The sequence below is a fragment of the Lagopus muta genome, chromosome 1, assembly GCF_023343835.1.
Source record: "Lagopus muta isolate bLagMut1 chromosome 1, bLagMut1 primary, whole genome shotgun sequence".
Taxonomy (NCBI): domain Eukaryota; kingdom Metazoa; phylum Chordata; class Aves; order Galliformes; family Phasianidae; genus Lagopus; species Lagopus muta.
In genome coordinates this window covers 96,466,416-96,489,787 of record NC_064433.1, presented here as the reverse complement: position 1 = coordinate 96,489,787, position 23,372 = coordinate 96,466,416, and the positions used below count along the sequence as shown (strand labels likewise).

Here is a 23,372-nt window from a genome sequence, read left to right as displayed (position 1 = left end):
TTTAAACAAGATATGTAATATTTTGTCTGTGATCATTTGCTGTTTTATCCTTATCTATGAAACAAGGGCTTGATCACTTGTCTTTGTCTGGCTGCAGCTGTGCCAGCTATAAGAGGTTAATGTTTCCAGCCTTCACCCAAACGCTTATTACTGCTTCCTCCCATCTTCAGAGTTAGCTGCTTGGGTGGGCATTCAGCTCCCCATTTCAGTTTAAATGCATCAGGCTAGCAAAGGCATCCTGTTCATACTCTTTAAATTCAATTTGGCTTTCTTTGGCAGAGGAGAGTTAGGGAATGCCCACACAGATGGTTCAAATGTGGTAACCTCTGATAGCTGACAGGGACACAAGGTTGGGAGACAACATAGCCTAAGAGAGTGATCCTCCTCATTGTGCACATTAGTCTGAAAATAAAAGATCAAGCATAAGGTAGTCAGGAAAAATCAGAAGGCCAATAGTTAGATGTTATTGTAACACAAGCATTTTAATGCTAAGCAGTATGTTAGAGAGATTATAGCTACTTTTTTTCACTTTGCCCTCTTTTTGCACCAAATATATTTTAAATAGTGCAGTAAATAGCAGTTTACTTCTGATTAGGTTAATCTAGATCCTATTGTATGTGGTGTCATGCTAGAAGTAAGGATATCTATTATAATGCGTGAAGTGTGGCACTTATACACCAGAATTTTGGCTCTTCCAGGGGTTTTACTAAAAAACATAAATCACAAGAGGCCACGATCTAATTAACCAGAAGATAATTCAGCCTCATATTAGCTTAGGGTTGATAGATCAGAAAAATATCAAGCAGCTATTTTGTCACTTTCCACCAACTATTAGACCATACGGGTCTACAGTTGGACTGAAAGAGAAGTTCTGACTGGCTTACAAATCTTCCACTTCAGAGAAGGTTAAACAAAGTAATAATTTTAAGCAAGTTCTAAACAAATTAAAGCATTAACATCCCTGAGATGCTTGATAAAGATCATGTGCAGAGAAAAAAAAAACAACACAGTGATATCAGTGATATTTAGTTTTCTTCAAACATTATTAAATAAGAAACAAGCCTAATTAACTGAATAAAAACATGAAAAAAAGAAGTGAATGGAGTAAATGAACTATGCTCATGAGTTTCCTGACATGATACTTTTCATGATCTGCTTCAAAGAACAGCATCAAAGATATCAAAAAAGAGAAAGTATGTAGCTCCATTAGTCTATATATTAAATAATAAATAAATAAATAAATACACACACCAAAAAAAAAAAAAAAAAAAAAAAAAAAAAAAACAGAAAAAAAACCAAACAATGGGGAATGAATTCATTCAGAGTAAATAATTTTTGAACACATAAAATAATGAAAATAAATAGGAAAACATTACGACTTAAATTCCTTTTTTAATTTCTTAAGAGAAGAGAGCCCTGAAGTATACAAACCTGCAGTGCTACATAGCTTGCAAAAGCAGTTATCTTTATCTCACTGGAGTTACTCCAGATATGCAGTGCTTATGGGAGTCACTAAGATGAGAATCTGGCTCAGCAAATGCGAAGGTGGAAGGCAGGAGGAGATAAATTTGATATGATTGAAGAAGTGTTTTCCTTCACTGCTGAGGGCTGAGGAGTTGTTATGACACATCTGCTCTGAACACCAAGCAGGTAGGAGTTACATGGTGTGCAGCGGTTTTAGCACAACAGATGGAGCAACTTTAATTATAAAAGTAAAGACAAAGAATTGCCAAGTTTCTCACTTTGCTTACTGTGGTATAACTTAAGCAATTGACATCAGCAGGTGTCTCATGGGGACACTCGCTTGCCTCTGAGAGTTAGAGCAGATTTAATATTTCAGAATTTACATTAACAGAACGGCCCATTTCAAGTCAGTAATATTTTTGTCATGTGGTTTCTCTTTTTCTAGGCAAAGCATATCCTTCCTCTCAGAGACCTCGGCCAAGCAGTCCTTTTTCTACTGACAGCAACACCAGTGCAGCTGTCACTCAGAGTCAGAGGCCGAGGCCCACTAAAAAACACAAGGGAGGCCGGTTGGACCAACCCCCCTTGCCTCATCGTAGGGAGGGAATAACAGACGGTAAGTGTGGCGGTGGGAGGCCCTGGTGATGAGCTACAACACGCAGCTGTGCAGAATGGGAGGCCATAAAGCAGTCTTTTAAGGAATGTCTGTTACAGTGAGCTACTTGTTTGGTGAAGTAGGGTCCCCAGGTACGTCAGCGGTATTGCAACGCTAGCGATGTGGAGCTTGGTTAAGTGACTCTTCAAGGAGCCTTTCTTCCTTTCAGCTCTAAACAAGTCAGCTCTAAACAAATCAGCTCTCAGTTCTCAGTGTAAATCTTAAGAAGAAATGACTGCATTGAACATGGGTTGGCATTAAAACGTGACCCCTGGGTAATTTCATTTCCAAGTAGCCACCACCAGCATATAGTGCATTTCTAAGAAGAATCATGCAGCCAGTCCCACAGTGCTCTCTTTGTTTTCTGCTGGTTTTGACAGCCGTGCAACAGCTATAGAAGTACGTGCCATGCTTTTCTCAAGGCTCTGCCTCACATCTTGTCTGTGCTGCTTCATCCCTGAAATTCAGTGACCTCACTGACTTTGTTTGTCACTTCAACATCTCCAGTTCCCTCTTACCACCAATTCCCATCTAGAAATTTCAAGTGTATCCCTTCTGCTCTTCTAATCACTAAAATCAGTTCAGATTTCCATTGTCTTTGTCTATCCCATCTTGAGTTTGGCAAAAAAAGCCTTTGTTACTCCTTGAGAAGGTCTGACTATAAAGGTGGGCAGCTTGCTATCTCCCCTCTCTTCTCTTTTAATCTTACTAGTCACATTAAATGTTGAAATTTTCAGTGAGGAGAAGCAGGCAAATGGAAAAACAGTGTTAAAGGAGCCACCAAGGTTTACTGTAATGCAGTGCGAATGGGGATCTGGTCACTTTCCTCATGCTGACCTGTCTTGCAGTGTTCCGGGCAGGGCAGTTCTGAGTCCTTGACTATCCCTATTTTAGTAGCCCTCAGAATGGCACTGTCTGAACACTGGGAGCAGGAGTCATGCCAGTGCCAGTCATGTCAGTCTCCTAATTTTTAGTTCACCTTGACAAATCTTTGAGTATATGAGAAAGGAGTAAAAAAAATCACTTTGGTATAAATCTCCTCTCTATTCTAGCAAAAATCAGTTGAGAATCCTTTCATCATCCTCTTCTATCAGGCAGCATGTTGTAAATAGATTTGATAGAGCATGTATTTAGTTTGTTTATTTATAATGTGCTATTTATTACTCTAGGTATGTTTAAAAATATATTAACAGCATGCAAGCTGGAATGAAGCCACTAAAAACACTACAACTCTCCTCTCAGTCATGTTCGTCAAATGTACAGATACAATTTTGTAGCATGTTCTGACAGATTCCCTGTTTGTCAGATCGTAAAAGTGGAGAACAGATTCCAGAAGTGAAAGTCTTCACCAGAAGTGTTACCGTTATAGCTCATACTCTGTGACTCACCCTCACTACCATATTGTTTGAGGAAAGAACTCAAAATAGCTTAGAACCCACTCATGTGGCTCTGATTTGGTTTAAGCATTAATGCTATCCACTTCTGGATATATTCCAGAGGCCTCACTGCTACACAGATCTGTTGAATAGATGTGTTACGAGAATAGGAATTGGAAATTGTGAGTGTCAATAGCACAATTGTGCTGGCAATCCCCTTTCTGTGCATGCATTAATTTAAACCTTCAGCATAGCGTATATTTTGTCACCATGAGTTATGTGTACATGTGTGTTTGTAATGCATTAAGTGTTGTGGGACCTTAATCTCACTTTTTTAGAATACTGTTACTGTAGAAGTAAGTAATAATAACATGGTTACTGGAAGATTGATGGGGAATCTAGTTTAGGTCATGAGGTAAATGGAAGTGTGACTCCTTAGGGAGTGACTCCATCATAAAATCTGACATTGCTTTAAATTGGTGAAAGGGATCAGATTTTAAGATTTATTTTAAAAGAGGAATCTCCTACGATCTTTGATTATTCATTATAAAACACTAATCTTAGTGGAGTTTTTTTAGTATATTTGAGTCAGAACTCCAATTTTATACCATGCTCTTAAACAATCAACCTCTCAAGCATAGACAGTAACAACTTCTGGACACTGCTAACATTTGCCTGTTACAAACCTAGCTTAAACGCTTACTATGCGTTCCAAAAATTTACAGTGTTCAGAAGTCATACAGGATCCTTTTCCATTCTCTCTCACAACAGAAACAAGTAAACACAAATTGTACACTTCTTCCACTTCGAGTGTTGCTGAATATGAGTCATTAAAGTGTAAGGACAAGTCTGAGTCATAGCTAAATCTGCAAAGGACATTTGTCAATTAGGGAACTAAGATTGCTGCTACCACCTGTATGTATGGAAACAGACTACATTTAAGAATTTCCAGTGTCCAAAAATTAAAAATGATCACTGAATATGTAGATACAATCTACAGTTTCAGGTCCAAATCCTCTGGACTGACTCTACTTTGAATTATCCTATTTGTCCTCCTGTACAACTTGTTTTTCAACTTTCCCATCCTAAAAGACTGTGGAGACAAAGGAAAAATACCTTATGAATCTGTCAATAATGGAAAACCTTAAAAACAAACAAACAAAACTAACATAATGTTTCTACTTCTAGTGCTCAAGGAATAATTTATTTTCTTGAAATCAATATATTCACAAAGTACAAAATAATGGAATTTGCCATACGTGCAATTACACAGTAACTGCATAACTGCAAGTGAAAGTTCCTCTTTGTTTGAGCATGAGGTTTAAAAGAACAAAGAAAAACTAGAGAGGAACCATGGCTGGTGGTTAAAATAGAGAAATATGACTTAAGACTATTAGCTTTCGAAGTCTCTTGTTAATATGCAATTTTAACTAAGGCAGGCTGTAGTGAAGATGCTTACTATCTGGTACAAGAAAGTGGTTCAGAGTCTTATTAAATGTAAATATCGCCCCTAGGAAAACAAATGACTAGCACAAGTAGGAAGAGATGGCCTTGTACTTCTTGGTTCTTTAACTTTTCTAGCTAATAACGAGAGGTTGTGCCCAAGCTTACATAATGTCTCAGTCATTTGGCCAGTGCTCTGCTTGCTAAAGTAAGGCTGGAGTAATCCCAAGAGAATCATGCATCTGCAGCTGATAAGGCTTTCTGATGTTCTACAGCTTCTCAATCACAATTCCTCTGTTATTAAATCAGACCGTCACCTACCCCTCAATACACTTACAAATAGCCTTGCAAGTTTGATAAGCTTGCCATTAGAGGCTGCAAGTGGTAGTTTGGATAGCATCCCACAGCCTATAAAGTTACTAGCTCAGTATGGATTTTCGGGTGTTTTACCTGGCACTTGGAAGGTAAATGTAATGTAGATGGAAGTGCAGTAACACTTCAGTAACACAGTCAGTAACATTATGTGTTCTTTCACTGAAAATCCTCCTGAAGTCCCTAATTATCTACATTCAAATCTTCCCTTGAGTAACGGACATTATGGTATGAGTTGGCTTCCCTCTGTGTGGTAACAAGTCTGCTTGTTAGGGACTGAAAATACTAAGTCATCTGACCTGTTACCCTTTACTAGCATTTGAAATTCCAACCATTAGCCATCATGTAGGTACATATGTACAAGTGTATGCAAGGATGCGTGCACAGTTGCTTAGATACATCTTGGGCTGAGAAGGGAAAGAAGAGATGGGGAAAGACAAGACTGTGACACTGGAGGAGGGAACTCGTGACTCCAAATATATGGAGTCTTTATCTATATGCCCCAATAAAATAACAGCGTATTTAGTAACTTTACTTAAGGCAGAAAATTTGCAGTAGACAACTTGAGCTGTGGAGTGAATAGAAAGCCACATTGCCAAATGATGCTCTCTTCCACCTTTTTATATTAAAAATGAAGGGTAGGTGTTACTCTGACAATCAACCTGAGTAAAAAAGTGAAAAAGCAAATGATATAGTCAGATCTTCTCAAACATATCTAGCACAGTTCAGTAAGTATTTACTCAAGCTAGAACCAGCTTACATTAATTCCGTAGTATTCTGTAATTCTTCTATAATTGTGTGAAGCTTTGTCAGAAAATAATTTTTATTTTTCATTTCAGCTAGCTCATCCAGAGCTCTAAAACACTAAAACAGCTTTACAAACATGTTTTTTGATTTCACTTCTATTCATCAGGCAGTTTCCTGCCCATTTTACTAACGTATAAAAAGCAAAATCCAGGTTAACAGCAGACTAATAAAATAAGTCTACTATAATTCCAGGAGTTTCAGTTAGCTCTGGAGCATGCAGGACGGTTTAAGTACAAGACCTTTTCACCTTGATATCTGATTAATAGCAACTCTTAGACAGCAATTTGTGAAGAAGTGTTCTGTATCTTAGGAAGTATAATGTTGCAATCATTTTAATTTTTTTTTTTCCTGTGGTACTACTTCTTAAAAATTTTGTTTGTATTAAACTAAATATTTCATCTTGGAAAATAACATTTATTGGATTCAGTGCATCTTCATAAAGTGCTTATAAATCACAACTTCAGTAATATCTGTTTCATATTGCATAAGCAGATGCCAGTGTTGTGGTTCTTGTACGTTAACTGGTTATGATTGTAATAAAATCAATTATAAGAAATGTCATTTTGGAAGCCAATACTATAAAGCAATTTTAACATTGGCAAGCTCCCATACCCTGCTTCCACCTACAGTCACTCAAGTATTGCCACTGTCATGAAAGGTCACATCTATATTCATAACTAAAAATTTCTCAAATAAATTAGTGCTGAACATAAAGCACACATCAGGCTCATTGACAGATTATTATTAAACTGTTCTATCCAGAAGATAGATATCTTAATTTCGGATATAGCACTTTAGCTATGAGCAAAAGTACAGAAGCAACGTCAGACACAACTTCTTTCCCTTTTAGACACAAGTATCCCACACATCTGCATTTAACATTGGGAAACAGTTCTGGTTTGGAACAACGTCTTAGCAACTTGGGAAGTATTTGTGCCCCATATATAAGAGACAGAAGTATCAACTCTAGTAGCAAGGACCTGAAGCTTCATGTGAAGCTGAATTACAGGCTTCAAATAAATTAAATCCAAAGGCCTCCTTAACAATGTATAAAATGAATTTAAGTCTCACTAGGATTAAGAAAATCAGACCTTCCTGTGGGCAAAGGAGAGATTTACTCTTCCATGCTTTACAAATTCCTTGATGAACCTTCACCTAAAGTACAGAATACCAGGAAGTGGGGTATAGCCATATCTAGTGTAGACTAATATAGATTTAGTGAAGTTGGGTAGCATGAATTTATTTGGGTTGTGCTTTGCCCAAAGCCAGAATTAATCAAGTTTTCTAACTATAAAATGAGTAGTCTATATGGAAGAATATTTAAAGTACTTTTTTCTCTATTTTGATTGTTTTTAAAAATGTAAGAATTTTCTTGATTCTTACTAGACAATCATGTGGTTTACATGAAATCTTACAGTTAGAATTGTCATTATTCAGGTTCTATAATTATCTTTGGTAACAAATTAAATAACAAAAAGCACCCCCACAAATGTGATTAGAAGTTTCACCATCAATCCTAAAAACATCTCAGTAGCCCAAGCCATAAACTTGAAAAGAATCACAGTGCATAGAGGGATCAAGCAAGTGTCTTTCAGCATTTATGTGAAATTTCATGTTGATTGGTTATATTTGCAAGACTGCTAACCTTAAGAGTGGCCATCCTGGTGTCTGTGAAGACTACTGGTTTCAAGAGAACACTGAAAATGTATTTGAAGAAAATGTTCACCCGTTGCTTTGTGATTCCATTTCCATAGATGTATTGGTGCTTTTTCAGTGACAGTACATTTGTGAATATATATTTTTTTTCCAAATATACTGTGGAATTTTATACATTTTGATAAAATCATGTAATTAGATGGTGGGTGTAAGCCTCAAACTGAAAATGAAGCCCAAAAAATAGGAATGATAAAGCAAGCCCCAATATGATGGGCAAGAATTGCTCTGTCATCTGGTTTCCATAGTCTTTCTTAATTGTTCACTGTTACTGAAAGAGGCAGATAAAATGGAAAATAAATCCCATGCTTAGAAATGTAAATCAGGACTTGCAGTGAGTCTACTGGTTGTTAGGAAAGTTAGAAAGAGCTAGCAGTACAGTAACTTGAGTTAGAAATCTATTGGATAGTAATTTCTGATTAACGAGAAGTTTCCTTTTTTTAAAATCAGCAGATAAAGTGATTCAAGCCATTTGTGAGAGACGTTTTTATTGTTCATTTCTTTTCAGCATCAAATGGAAGCTCTGTTTCAATTAAAAATTAGTTCATCTAAATCTTATTCACATTTTTTAGATCTTCCACCACCACCTGACCCACCACCTGGTCAGGGTTTAAGGCAGCAAATAGGCCCGGGCCAGCGTGGAGGCTCGGCAGAGAGGAAAGGAAGCTCTCTTGAGAGGCAGCATGCACCCAGCGTAGATGACACAAAGAGCTCCCTGGACCGGCAAGCTAGGACATCACTAGAGTGGCAGCGGCAAACCCAGGAGTGGATAAGCTCTGCAGAACGCCAAGAGGATTTCAGGAAAGCCCAACACAAGCAAGCATTTGGATCAGGTGCGTGTGTGCTGCACCAGCCCAGGCCATGTTTCTTGAAGCTTTTCAGCTGAGGATTTCTGTAGCTGGCAGGAGGCTAAGTTCACCCTCCATCTCTGCATTCCCGCAGTGCTGGGGCTTACGACAGAAATTATTTAAGAAGGCAAGGTGAAGTGGGAGCTTGCAGTCCATGTTCTTTCCCTCCTGCAACCATTATATCTCATTATAACCTAACTCTGTGCATTCTTTGCATTGTTTTGACAATTAATAGTGTTGTCAAGCATGGTCATGGGAGAAACAGGAACAGTTTCAGGAAGGCAGGGAAGAAGGAAGAGTTTTTTTAGTAGTTTCTATTAGACATATTTATTTAGACTACAGGGCTGAATTTTCTAGTTCTTTCAACCTAGATCTAAATTGGCACTAGTTGTTTTTGCATATATCTGCAGTAAGGCTGATCCTTCTGAGCTACCGACACTCCTTCCAGATATATTTGTAATACTGTCTTCTCCTTATTCAAGGCCATGACAAAAGCAACATTCATCTCCTAGACCTAGCAAGATGATGACACAATCATTCAGCACAGGACCTGCTCATATTATTGAGTGCTGACTTTATCTTTTAAGGGGATTTCAAGTCTGTAAAAATGTGTAAAGGAGGCAATGCTGAACTGTAGTTTTAGTTCCATGCTATTTGCAGATCACTTCTCTTAGCCTGACTGCAAGTAAAAGCTGCTGTTCCAAGTCCCCTTACTAGGGATTTTCTTTAGTCCACTAATCATATGTTATCCCAGTGCTGATTAAAGTGATACAAGAAGACAATTGCTCAAAGACAATTAAAAAAAAAGTACATGATCTTCCTCTAGGGCTACACCTCTAGTCTGTATGTAGCTCCCCCAGTGACACTAGATGTACTTGTACTATTCTTCTGACTTCATTCCAATGCTAATTTTCCTAGTTAATTTAGCACACTAATATAAATGACATTCTAAAAAAAATTGCAAAATGCTGGCAAAGCTGTCATGGGGACATGATTTAATGAGTAAAGTCCTCAAAGAAAATAGCACATAGCATATTAAAGCATCCCAGTCTGTAGATTGCCCTGAGCCAAGTACAACATCTTGTACTTGACCTCACTGGACATCATTAGGTTCTCGTGGGCCCACTTTTCAAGCCTGTCCAGGTCCCTCTTGATGGCATCCCTCCCTTCTATTGTATCAGCTGCACTGTTCAGCTTGGTGTTGTTAGCAAACTTGCTGAGGGTATACTTGATCTCACAGTCTCTGTCATTGAGAAGAATGTTAAAGAACACTGGTCTGAAGTATACCCCCTTGGGGACATCACTTGTGACCAGCATCCATCTGCACATAGAGCCACTGTCCACAACACTCTGGCTGTGACCATCCAACCAATTTATCCGAATAGTCCACCTTTCAAATCCATATCTCTCCAATTTAGAGATAAGGATGTAGTGTATGACCATGTCAGAAGTCCAGGAAGACAACACCAGCTGCTCTTCCTTTGTCCACCAATGATGTCACTCCATCACAGAAAGCTACAAGATTGATTAGGCAAGATCTGCCCTTGGTGAAGCCATTCTGGCTGCCTTGGATCACTTCTTCATCTCACATATGTCTTAACATAGCTTCCAGGAGTATCTGCTCTATGATCTTCCCAGGCACAGATGTGAGGCTCGCTGATCTGTAGTGATCAGGTCTTCCTTTGTCCTCTTCTTAAATATGGGAGTAATGTTTTCCTTTTTCCAGTCACAGCCATAATTTTTAAAATATTGTGGAATAACACAGCAAACACATCAGCCAGTTCCTTCAGGACCCTGGGATTCATGTCATTCTGCTCCACAGACTTGTACACATTCAGCCTGATGAGATGGCTTCAGACTTGCCCTGCTCGTACAGTGGGAGCGACATTGCATCCTCAACCCCCACCTAGAGGTTCAGGGATGTGAGAGGCATGTGGCAGACGTGGCTGCCAGTGAAGACTGAGGCAAAGAACTTACTGAGTACCTCAATCTTCTTTGTGTCTGTAGTTGTCATTTCTCCCTTCTCATTTATCAGATGGGATAAACTGTTCTTTGCCTATTTCTTCTGGCTGAGCAGATCCTTTCTCAGCCATGCCAGTGTCATGCCTCCTCTGCTGATTTCTTGTGCTGGGAGATGGAGAGCTCTTGTGATTTCAGAAAGGTCCTTAACGAGCTGCCAGCTCTGTTCTTCTCCTATGATCCTAAAGGACAGTTTCCCAGAGGATCCCAACCAGCAATTCCTTAAACAGCCAGAATCTTGCTCTCCTGAAGTTCTGGATTCTGTCTGCGCTTTGCCAGGTCCATATTTTTTGAGATCAGGAACTCATCCAGGATATGGTCACTACAGCCCAGACTGCCTCCAACTTCAGTGCTTTTAATGATCTTCTCAGCACTGGTGAGCACCAGATCCAGTAACGCTTCACCTCAGGCTGCTCTGTCCAATACCTGGACCACGAAGTTGTCCTCAACAGACTCCAGGAGTCTCCTGGATTGCTTGCAGCCCACCGTGTTGCTTCCCCAGCAGACATCCAGGTAGCTAAAATGCTACTTGGCATAATGACAATTTTAACTAGAATGTGTAAGTTGTAGAAACATACACAAAATATCACAATATATTTAATGCATCTCATTTCTTTGTGAACAAAGATTAAGTATGCTTGTCTGACCTTCTTAACCAGAACTCTTCTCCTTTTCCTCCAATTTAAGAGTACAAAGAGGAGTTACCTGTTATTCTGTGACACAGAGATTATTAAATTAATAGTAAAATAGTAAATTTCCTATACTGCATGACTTGCATTTATCTGTCTTTACACACACAAAAAAATTGTTTTTGACAATTCCAGTGCCCCACCTGAGTAATGAATTTAGGGCTGGACAGGATGACCCGGGTGAATACTTGTCCTTTATGCATTACAGAGGATTGCTGCAGTAGTTGTTATGTTTTTTTCCTGGTGGGGGAGATCCAGACCTTCACATCTGGTATGTCTTTCTTCCCATCCTAGCTTCATGCATTATAGTTTTCTTGCTCTGTGCCCCTTTCTCTGGTAGATTGAAAAAGGCTGCTCTTGAATGTGATGTTTATTTATGTTATCAATATTTTTAAAAATTATTTTACTTGTGCTTCATTCCTTTTCCTTTATTAATGAGAGAGAGTTTTGTTTCTCACTTTTCAATAATTTCCAAAGGGAGTTTCATTAGCTATCCACTTCCACAAAATATCTATTTTGCACTTTGGAGGGCTTTGTTTGGACCTTGCCAAGCTATGGGTGAAATTCTGAAAGCAAGATCGTTGTTTTGAAGGCAAATTGAAGGATAATGTTGGGAACCAAGATTTCCCAAGATTGCTTTCTGAATAGACAAGATCTCTGAGTTCTTGGTAATGGTTTAACTGTGGAACGCTGCATATCAAATAAAACATTCTCAGCTACCCTTCTACAGTAAGTAGTGCTAGATCAGGTTGCAATTGCTTTGATAATATTAGAAGCCTCTTAGTTATCTCGTGGGATATCAAAACATCTTACTACACATGCATACCCAGATTTTGCAGAGGTTGAAATTATAACTTCAGTTTGGCTCAGTTTTTCATAGAGAAAGGCATTGACAGTGTCTCCTCATATTCTTTGCAAGACTGAGGCATGGTACTGCTTTGAGTACTGCTCAATGAAAGTAAGTCTAACCTAAGGACTTCAGACACCTTCATTTCGTGTGCTAGAGTGTTATGAAAATCTTAGCCTTTATTTTATGTCACAAATGTTTATTTTATGGATTGCATTTATTTCTGAGGGCACAACAGATAATTTAACACACCATATGCTCCATAATGATAATGCACTTCATATTTATTCATGGTTATTTTTTTCCTCAACATTTCATTGAACCCAAAGGAGGCCTTATCCTGAATCCACAAAACAGGAAAACAAATCAGTTGACCGTATATGTCATCTTCAAACTCTTTTGTAATGCTAGTGACTTTTCCTTCCATCCTCTAAAAATGTATCCAGCTTTCTGCTAAGCTGATTTATGCAGCTTATTTTATTGCTGCCTTAATGCAAGCTGTTCTGTATTTCAGCCAGCCTTTGGAAATCAGGTTTGCATCTGATTCTGTTGTTAGAGTTTGTATATGAAGATCAGGTAACATAATTTAAGAGGCTTTGGCTGTTAAATGACATTTTACTATGTCTTTTAAGCAATTATTTACATTTAAGCAAGGACAGCACAGTCATAGAACAAAACACTGATAATACCCTAATGTCCTGCAGTGCAAATATTCTGGTTCCTTCGGCAGGACCATAGGGAGATAGTTTGGCAGAGAAGGAAGTTGGGTGTTTGCCCTCTTCTGCAACAGATTTACCTTATGAAAAGATTCTGTTCAATAGGAGAACATATGGGGAATTCCTGTATCCTACATGCTTGTGTTAGTTGACACAAAGAATTGAACTTGTGTTTCCTCCACAAAGGTAATTTGCATTTCCACCACAAATATGTTCTTATTTAGCATTTCTCTAAGTTAATTGTGTGCCATTATTGCCACCCTTGCAAAAGCTTTGTTAATGAAAATAAGAGCATATCTATCTTTCTTTCCAACCATCCCCACCTAGTTTTCTTTCTGCAATTCTGTCCTCTTTCAAAGAAGGTGTAATTGTTGCTGTCAGATTCCTTAATAGTAAAAACAATAGAAAATGAGAAATTAAAAGAAAAAAACTGTTATCCCAGTTTCACTTCAAAAACAACATAAAAAAAAAAAAATACATTCAAGCAGGAGATACCCACCGATTTCAGAAGAAACAATTTTTCTATTTTTGCTAAGGACATATATTTCAGCTCTTTCTTGCATTGAATGATATTTAGCAATGTCTCCTTCTTAACTTCTGAGACAGCAAAAGTGGATCATATCCAGCAAAGAAAAGTGCTTCTATTTCAGTGTTAAATCAGTGCTGCTGCTTTGCCTCTTAGGTCAAGATTATTAAAATATCTCCCAAAAACTCTAATCAGATGAGATGTCTCATTTTACCTGATGCTATGTGAATATATTTAGTCTTGTGCTTTATTGAGAATTAATCCTGTTCTTGCAGGCAGTTCATTATAACAGATCTTCACTAAGGAACAGGCAAAATGAATAAAGTAAGCCTTTTGCTTATAATGGAACATGAGACAAGCTGCAGGAAGATTTACTCACCCAAAATACTACAGCTACCAATGTTATGTATTATATAGTATGTCTCAGTGTTATTTACAGTCAGTTAAAAAAAATCTTCAGTGTACTTTGCATCGTTAGAAATTACTGAGCTGCTGGAAGCTAATTAAATTAGCTGATATTGCAATTCTTTATCTAAATTGATTGAGGTAATGTTACCATAATTTAAAATAAAGAAAAGGAAAAAGCATATTCTTGTAGGCTTGAAGCAAAAATCTAATCATAGCTGCATTGTTTTGGAAATTGTATGTGCATCTATTTTTATTAAACAATCAGCAATTTGTGATCTGTTACTTCATAATGAATCTAGGCTTTTTATAATTAATACAGACTAACACATGAGTTTACACGAAAGCAAGATTAAGCTTATGCTAGTTTCTATGTCTATGAGTACAACATTGAGTTGCATATTTTGTTTGGCAAAATTGTCATGCTATAAAGAAAGACAAAAGACATGTACCTGAAGACAAGGAATGAATATGATGTCCAGATCAGAATAGTTTGTTTATTCCTAGTGTATTGATTTTGGTTTGTTTTGCTTTTTTTAGAAGAGGCGTTGGTACCATATAGTAAACCCAACTTTCCATCCCCTGGCGGCCACAGCTCTTCAGGAACAGCTTCTTCTAAAGGATCCACTGGACCTAGAAAAGGTGAAGTCTTGCGAGGAGGTCACCAACGCAATGCCAGTGACCTTCTCGATGTAGGCTATGTGGGATCAAACAGTCAAGGACAGTTTACTGGTGAATTATGTAAGTTTATCTCTAGCTACAGTTGAAATTCCCAAACAGGGAAAGGAAAAAAAAAAAAAAAAAGACAAATTATAAATCATTGTGAAGAGAGAATTAATTGCAGTGTGATGACCAGGTTAAATTTTAACCTTATTCTTATTGCCTTCTGCAATATTTTTCCAGCGTCAAGTGAAGTTCATATACTCTTTCACTTGTACCAGTTCAGATCTAAGTCACACCAAGATTATCTACTTATTACATCTTTAAACGTGTAATGCTAGTGAGAATAAAAACATTGGCAAAATTGAACAGAGATTCTAACAATTTAGAATTTTCTTGGCAAAGTATAATATATTTGTCATAGAAATGCTACTGGAGACTTTTCTCAGAGGAGTGAATGAAACAGTGCTAAACTTGCTGGGCAAATTGATGTCAAGGATGTGATGCCTTTTCCTAAGCCTTCTGTTGCTTGTTGCAAAATGTTATGCTCTTCTTGACCATAGATGGAGGTCCTGTTAATGCTGCATGCATGACAGTGGCACTTGATGCCAAAAGGTTTGAGTCTCTTGCTTAAAGTAGTACACCACGATCTAAGCTAGCTCAGTCAATGCAGCTGTTGGAACTTCTGCCTCCTATTTGCTGCAATCAAACCTTCTGTAACTACCCACCTACTGTTACTGCCAAGCAGCTTGTAAGAGATTTTGGTGCACAAACCCCAAAATGAGGTATTTCAGATATGATGTTGGTAAGTGCTGAATTTTAGCATCCATTGATTTTCATCTTAGAAGCAATTAACTCCTTTATCCAAACCTACTGAATATTTATCCTGCACTGCTTTGATATTGACATGGGCTTTGTTTTGTGTGTTTGTTTGTTTGTTTGTTTTTCACATATTACAATCTCTTTCTCTTTCTTTCTCTCTATAGAGTAGTTGAGAAGACACATTGCAAGCTGCTCTGATGGGCCATCAGGGCTGAACTCATGGAAGTGATGACACTAAACAGTGCAATGAACATTTTCTTTATTTATGTACTATTAAAAGAACTGTAAATGCAATGTAAAGACACACAGCCACATATCCCACAGATACTTGTGTTCTTCTCTTTATACACCATCCACCTTAAAATATTCCTTGTCAGGAGTATACAAAAAGAAAAAAAAAAATCACCCTCCAGGATGAAAAGAATTTCCTTCTGTATATAATTTCTTTTGTTGCATTGCTATGCAAGTTCACCTTCTTTTTAGCTATGTTCATATTCATGTCTGTTTTTATTGGTCTGTTGTACTATATGTGAATTAATAGGCTGTGGTGCCATATATTAACTTTTAATTGTGTAACTTTTATGTTTAAAGTTTGCACTGCAATTTTATTTGGTGATAAGCACAAAACTCTACTCCTCATGACATGAAGAAAAAAAGAGACTGAATGTGTGAAGAGGGTTTACGTACTGTAAGCTACTTTGGATAATGCTGGATGTAAAGGAGTATGTTAGGTGGTTTTCCATTGGGGTGTAGAAATGAGAAAGTGACAGGCAAAAATGATGTCAGTAAAGACATTAGAGACAGATTTAAATCTTTTAAAAGCAGACAACATAGTTGCTCTTCCTATCTAAGAAGGGGTCAGAAGTTGGAAGTTTGAGTTTCAAGAGTGAGTATGAAAATTAACAGTAGCATGAGATGGCCTAGACCCTTTCACTAGAATGATTCCCTTAGTATCTGTTTTTAGCCATCCAATGCCATTAAGTAAAGGTAAAGAAAAGCAAACCTTGCTACAAACAAAAGAAATTAAGGTGTTTCACTAAAGCTGTTTTATATTGCAGTTTTGAAAGAATTATTATCATTAATTTCTGCAACCCAAAATGTAAGTCAGAAATTTCCCAGAAGAAACAAACAGTATAAACTCAAGGAATACCTAGTACGTAGTTAAGGATGCAATCTATTATTAAAACTTATTCAGGCTGCTTCTGAAAAAAAACTAAATGTCAGAGTATTTTATTTCATCTTTCCAATACATGTACAGTACAATAGTAAATAGAGCTGCACCACTGAAATTCATGACATTAATTGTTTTGATGCAGTCTAGACAAACCTTTGTGTTTTGTTACCTGAAGTCTGTGAGAGCTGAAGCTGATTTCACTAAATTTTTAGTGTTTAGAAGGACGTAACAGTCAAATTATTGTTTTAGGAATATTTTCTGCGATGCAATACATTCAAAAAGTTGGATGCAAGCAAAAAAAATCCTTGAACTGTTTTTTTAGTGAGTGGCTTCACACCCTACTATAATGAGGAAATAATGCATGTTTATACTCTTTTTGAATAAACCAAAGTCTGTAAGTGGACATTAATGACAACATTCTGTCTCTTCATTAGTTTTCATTACTCTGTTCAAATCTTCTGTACCTCTCAAATCTCAATGACTGAATTGTCAAACTTTTCTTAGAATGTTGTATATAGGTATCACCCTCATTTGCTTAATTTAAATTTTGCATCCTATAGCTTATTTCTGTTAGTCTATTTCTGACCATGAACATTTTTCCATTTGAATACCCTTTTCATATAATCAGTCTATGTTGTTTTATATATTGCCTTGGAGCTCACCAGTATTAAGGACACTTTTAGTAATGGCAGAATTTTAGAAGAGTAAATTTCAATGCTAAATATGTGTTGCTTTTCATGTCATTAACTCATTCCATGATAAGATAAAACACGACAGCCATCAGCTATAACTCAGCACTATCAAATATTAAAGAAATCATAGTTAACTTCCTTAAGGTCAAGACTGTTATTTAGCAGGTTACGAAAAGAGTTGGGAGAAATGAATGCATTTGTCTATATAACTGACCAATGAGTATATGTAATTTACCTGCTTGTTTAATCACTATAGTTAAAACCATTATTTAAAAATGTGCAAAATTGTTCAAGCAAGACAAAGAAGGCATCATACATACACATGTATGTTTTCTTTACTTTGTTATTATCATATGAAGAGAAGATTATTCAGGGTACAATTCAAATTGAATTCTCTGAAAAAAGTGTTTAACTAGTCACCAAGGGAATAGTTCTCTTAATTTGAAAGCTTGTGCTGAGCTTTGGTGGAACACCTTACTCACTATATCCTATTTAAAATTCAGTATCATTAGAAGTCGATGAAGCCATCCCAATTACTTTCAAATATGTGTTTTATCTCTTCTACTGGAAAGTAAATGTGTGTCAGTATTAAAGCTGTGCAGTACCATGATATTCACTAACTTGTCCATCTGCTTCTGTACATTTTTGTTCATTAATAATTTGCTTACAATATTACATAAAGTGTTGTTGTGTATCGCAAAGTGTCTCCATTATCTTACAGGTGATGTCTCTTCTTTTTTTTCTCTCTTTTCTATACAGTGTACTTCCAATGAACCACAGTACATATTTTTTAAAATGCCATTTAATTTACTATTTTAAAAGAAGAATTCTTCTTTTTTTAAAAAAATGGAAAACATTTATTGTGAATAATGTGTTTAAAGAAAAGGGATGTTGTGGCAGCACTTAGAATTGTTTTTTAATTTGTTTTTTTAAAAAATATTTATTGGCTACAGTTTGTTCACGAAAAAGTATGACCTCTTAATGTGTTTCATTGGTATTGTTAGTGCAGCAAAGTTTAATTGGCATAAAAAGTTGGTTAATAGTCCTGTTGAAGTGTGTATTGTATATTTACTGGGGAAAAAAAATAAAACATACTCACATTTCAAATCTATGTTAAAATATCTTGAGTAAGGAGTCAATATGTGAAAATCCAAACTGGTAACAATCAGGCAATAATAACATAGACTGAACTATAATCATCACTGTCCACTTACAGGTAACAAGGATCATTTTATACCCTGCTTTTTGAACTGTGTTAATAGCTGTCTTATAAATAGCTCAATGGGAAACATCATCTGCCATAGGGATTTCTCATGAAGCTCCTCTCCACGTTGGGAATAGTTGTACCAATGTAATTACACTGATACAGCTATTCTAGTGATACAGCCTCCATTTGCATACATACTGTGTCAGTGTACAGTAAGGGCTGCAAACATATGGTGTACCTTGCTTAAAGCCCATAATCTAGTATATATATATATATATATATATATATACACACGTGTTCAGTAGTTGAGCACCCCCTGACCTGTGGGGTTTTGTACTGGTGGAGCTACTACCAACCCAGAATAGGGTATCCCCAGGATGTGCATAGATGCTACATCAAATTTTCTCAATCTTTGCTTGAACATATGCTCAATTTTAAATGTGGGAGGGCTGAAGAATCGATTAATAAATTATTCCATGTACTTCAGTGGTGTATTGCTGCCATACCAGTGATGCAAACAGACATTTATTTTTTGTTATTTAATGTTTCTCAAGTCCTTATCCTGGTCAGTTGACCTTTTGATTAAATTTTTGCTCTCACCTGAAATACCACTGAAACAGTGTTCCCTGGGGAAGAAAAAAAAAAAAAAAAAAAAACATGGAATATTTTAAGTATATTGATTTAACAATAAGCCAATGTAAAAGGAAGACATGACTGTTTAAATAATACTATGCTGGCTTATGCATTGCCAGTCAGGAAAAAAGATGTGTTCTAAGGTTGGGAAAGAGTCCTCACAGTTGACAGAGAAAAGATGCTCAGGTTGGGGGAGATTCTGGTAGGAACTTTTTAAAATACAGGCAACTCTTTTTCTACAATTTATGCACTTTTTTTAAATTATTATTAGCTTGTTTTTATGACTGATGATCTTTAGGAAATTTAGCGGGGGGAGATAGAAAGAAAAAAATGTTGGCTAGCAAGCAGTTTTTGGCCATCAAGGCTCTGCACACATTGCACAGAAGAGTGGCATCCAACCACTTTGCTCTATTTTGTGTCCCAGCTTTTGTTAGATGAGCCTCTCACTATGCCAACTGCTTCCAAACCCAAAATAATAGCTATAGCTTAAAGATACCTGGTGGGACCCAGAGATGTAGGGCTGTGCCTGTGTGCTATGAATGTGGACAGTTACTGGGTGCATGGGGAGAGCTACCTCTGAGCTCTGGCACTGGTGTGAGAACTATCTTACTCTCTGCCTCTATTTGACTGTGCAGCTACATCCAGGAAAACCTCAGCTCTAGTTGTCTATAGCATGCCACAGTATAGCAGTGTCTTTTCTAGTTTGTGACTCCTCATTCAGTCTATTACAGACCATCCTCAATTCAATGCCTGCCTCTCACCACATGATCCAAGGACTGAAATTGCATATGCTGACATTTAGGCCACTGAGGTTGTTGTTGCAATCTATGCAGCAGAATGAAAAACAACAACAACAAACCTTGTCACTTCAACATGAACCTTTTAAAACAATCCTCAAAAAAATCATAGAAAACAAAGCATTTGAGATGTATGTGTTTGGTTTTGCTTTGATTCTATTTCATTTTCTTGGGTATCTTTTCTTAGCTACCATCAGACTTTCTTTCTCACAAGCTGCTAAACTCTCCCTCCCCCATTCTCTAGCATTGAATAAGTTATGACATTAGAGAATACTTACATTTGTGTAATTTCTGTGTTACAACTATCAACAGCAAGGTCCACAGTTGCATTCACTTCAATTGGTCAAAGTCAGATGGGGAATTAAATGTTTGGGATTTTTTTTCTAAAAAGGCCTGCAGCTATTTGTGCTGATATTTGCTCCCCATTTGTGCTGATCACTGCACCTTTTGCCTTCAAGGATGCCATTAGTAATTCTTGTTTGCGTTCAAAAGCAGGAATCCATTGTGCAGCACTTGGAGAGCCACTCGGATGCAGGTAAAAAATATAACAGCTTGAGCAAGTGCTAATTAGAGCCAATTAAACTTAATTGACCTCCTTTGGCAGAAAAATGTAGAATAGAACTTGCTCTGTCCTTGCAAAATGAAGATCTTGCTCTAAGCATGAGTGTGAGGCTCAGTTTCATGTATCAGGCTGTAGCAATTACATGAGTATAACAACCGGGAGGAGGCTCGCTCCTTTTTTTTTTTCTAGTAACTTAGATCTGCTCTATCAAGGTGCTGCAATAAAAGTAAGATTTCTGGTTCACTCTATTTAAAAGCCTAATTTTTACAGAGCAAATGAGCATCCCAAGATACTAATGCTAATCTCTAGGAGTGAATTGGCAGAAAAGTACAGGATTTCTTTAGTAGGTAAGTAATGGCGTGAGCACAAAGAAGCGATTCAGGTTGGAAACAGCTCTGCTGAGAGGCTGTATCTGTGCTAAGCAGTAGGTGCATGCCACAGTGTGCCTGGATCAGTGCCTTGTGCATCTGCCTACAGTTCAACACAGCTCCTGCTATGCCTTCCCTTGAGGTGTCCTTCTAAGGACTTCTACTGGGAGAAGGCTCACCAGACCCACCCGAGGTTGTGGTGCCGTTGGGCTGGGCTAATGGGGAGCACGTGTGCACCACTGCCATGGGTGTCAGAGTGTAGCCAGAGGTATCAAAAGAAACGTGAGAAGAGAGGGACAATGAAGGGTGGGAAATGTAAAATTGTATGAATTCGAAGGCATGGTAAGTGCTAAACAACCGAACTCTATGAAAGGCCCGTATCCAGCTTCAGTGGCTGCATTTTGCTGGTGTCATTATTTATTTATTTTTCTTAATCAGGAACTGAATGCAACTGATTTTGCTGCTGACTTGGCCTTACTATTAACAGCAATAAAGGTGTTAGTCAGGTGGGGACTTCGATGTGACCAATAGCATCACTCTTGCTTCAGGGAATGTTCTTGTGCTGGCTTGTTAATGAATTTCTTTCCTAATGAGTATCATTAAAAACCCTTTGATTAGCTATTTGTGTGAATGCCCTTCCTTTTTCCTCTGAGCTGCTACTAGCACAAGTGGTAGCAGGATTTTGCCCTAGGCAGAAAGCATGCAGCTATATTCCTTTCCTCATGAATACAACTCTAAGGTGAACTGCAGTAGGAGAAGGGGGGGGAGGGAATAAAAATAAAAGCTCACAGATGAGTTGAAGTTGCTATCTACATATGTAGAACCTGAGCAGGCACTAACATTCAGATGAGGCTGCCATTAGGGAAATGAAGAGCAATAGGTAGCAATGGCGAAACATGTAATAATAATTTGCATACACCCCGAGAGCCAACAGGCAAAGAAACAAATAAAGCTGTAACCTGCGGAAAGGCAGTGCCAGAGAACAAATGGACCACAGGAAGCAAACAAAAAATGCTATTTCATAAAATGCAGCAAAAAGCCTGGAAAATAAAATTAAAACCAAAACAAGGCATTTCACATCCCAGACCCCTTAATGAGATATTGATGGCATAGAAATTGCCTACATCTATGCAAGACAAAAGAAAGTCTGAGAAGCACAAAAACAATTAGGAAACAGATTTGGCAATCTAGGGTTTAATAGAAAGAGATGTGTCATAGCAGAGTACAATTAATCACCAACTGCTTGAAATGCTTTCTTCTCCTGAGCTGTTGTAGGCCTTTCTTTGTCCCTTCTCATCTAAAAATGACAGTCACTTGATCTAGTTTTTATTTAAAATGAATATCTCCCTTCTTTTTCCTTCTCTAGTCCCCAAGTCCACAGAATTACAGATTCTGATACACAAATACTTTCCATTTGCACTCATGGCACAAGCTTAAAGCTAGCTGCAGCCTACCCAACCCCATCTTCCTTATTCTCTTTTTCCCCAACAGGCAGTGAGCTTATCTGCATATTTTCTGTCTTGTTGTTAGGCATACGATGAAGCTTTTCTATTTTTGTCTTTCTCTGCCAAGGAAGCTGTCTCAGAAGCATCAGACTTACATATTTCTACAAGTTCATTTTTATGTTTGATCTGTATAGAATTTGAGGTTTAAAATAGGTCACTGGGTGCCTCTAGAGCATTTCTAAGGAAGTGAGAGCCATTGCTGAATCTAGATTTCAGTGTTTTAACCCTGCACACTGAGCCTGAGAAACTCAGGGTGGATGGTCGTACTTGCAGGACTAAGGCCAAGAGTAGTAGTCTGTGTCCGTTGTGCTATGGGTGGGTCTTTGGCTCAATGTGCACGTTTTAGTAGTAGCAAAGGAATGTGCCTTAGAACTTGTGAACAAATAAGTAACTCTAAATAGTGACAGCCTGAAAGTAAGTTTTGGGTCTGGTGAAATCAGTGATAAAACTTTATCCTTTTCTTTAATAAAAATAAAGTATTAGATCTGCTGGGGTAATCTCTGTAGTGCATTAGCAGATCTTAGCACTTCCAAAGACCAGATTTCTGTTTTGTGTACTGTACAGCCCTGGGACATTTAAACCTATTCTGATTTTATGTGTATATATATATATATATATATATATATATATATATATATATATATTATTTTTTTTTTTACATGAATATTAGCGTATATAAAACCTGTGTCCAAACAGAAAGCTTTGAAATTTTGCCTGTCATCATTCATATGGGCTTTTGGGACTCTGGAGAGTTAGAATCATGGAATGACTTGGGTTGGATGGGACATCAAAGATCATCTAGTTCCAACCCCTTACAGTGGGCAGGGTTATCAGTCACTAAACCAGGCCCTAAATCAGGATGCTCAGTTACTCAAATTCAAAGTGTTTTCACAAGCACTAAGAATACTGAAAAAACCACCTGAACTCTCTTTCCATATTTCTGTATTCTTTTTGGTCTTGTACAGGACCATTAGTGTAAGTAGACAATAGTTTCAGCTTTTTGTTGCCAATGTATTGCACTTCTGATTTCACTGGGGGATTTAGGAGCCATGACTTTCATAGATGCTAATTA

General features: G+C 37.5%; 1 protein-coding gene across 17 annotated transcripts in view; it reads left to right on the top strand.

Moving 5' to 3' along the window:
* Nucleotides 1-22,851, top strand: part of ROBO2 (roundabout guidance receptor 2) — an 873,290-nt gene extending 850,439 nt beyond the window's left edge. For 7 of the 17 annotated variants that reach the window (XM_048933870.1, XM_048933869.1, XM_048933874.1 and 4 more), the window contains 4 exons: nucleotides 1,910-2,080; nucleotides 8,403-8,663; nucleotides 14,421-14,621; nucleotides 15,527-22,851. In XM_048933870.1, the coding sequence (XP_048789827.1) occupies nucleotides 1,910-2,080; nucleotides 8,403-8,663; nucleotides 14,421-14,621; nucleotides 15,527-15,528 (635 nt within the window). In that variant the 3' untranslated portion in view covers nucleotides 15,529-22,851. The remainder of the gene's footprint in view (nucleotides 1-1,909; nucleotides 2,081-8,402; nucleotides 8,664-14,420; nucleotides 14,622-15,526) is intronic. The other 10 variants (XM_048933877.1, XM_048933881.1, XM_048933885.1 and 7 more) reach the window with 4 other exon arrangements.
* The last annotated feature ends 521 nt before the right edge of the window (nucleotides 22,852-23,372 follow it).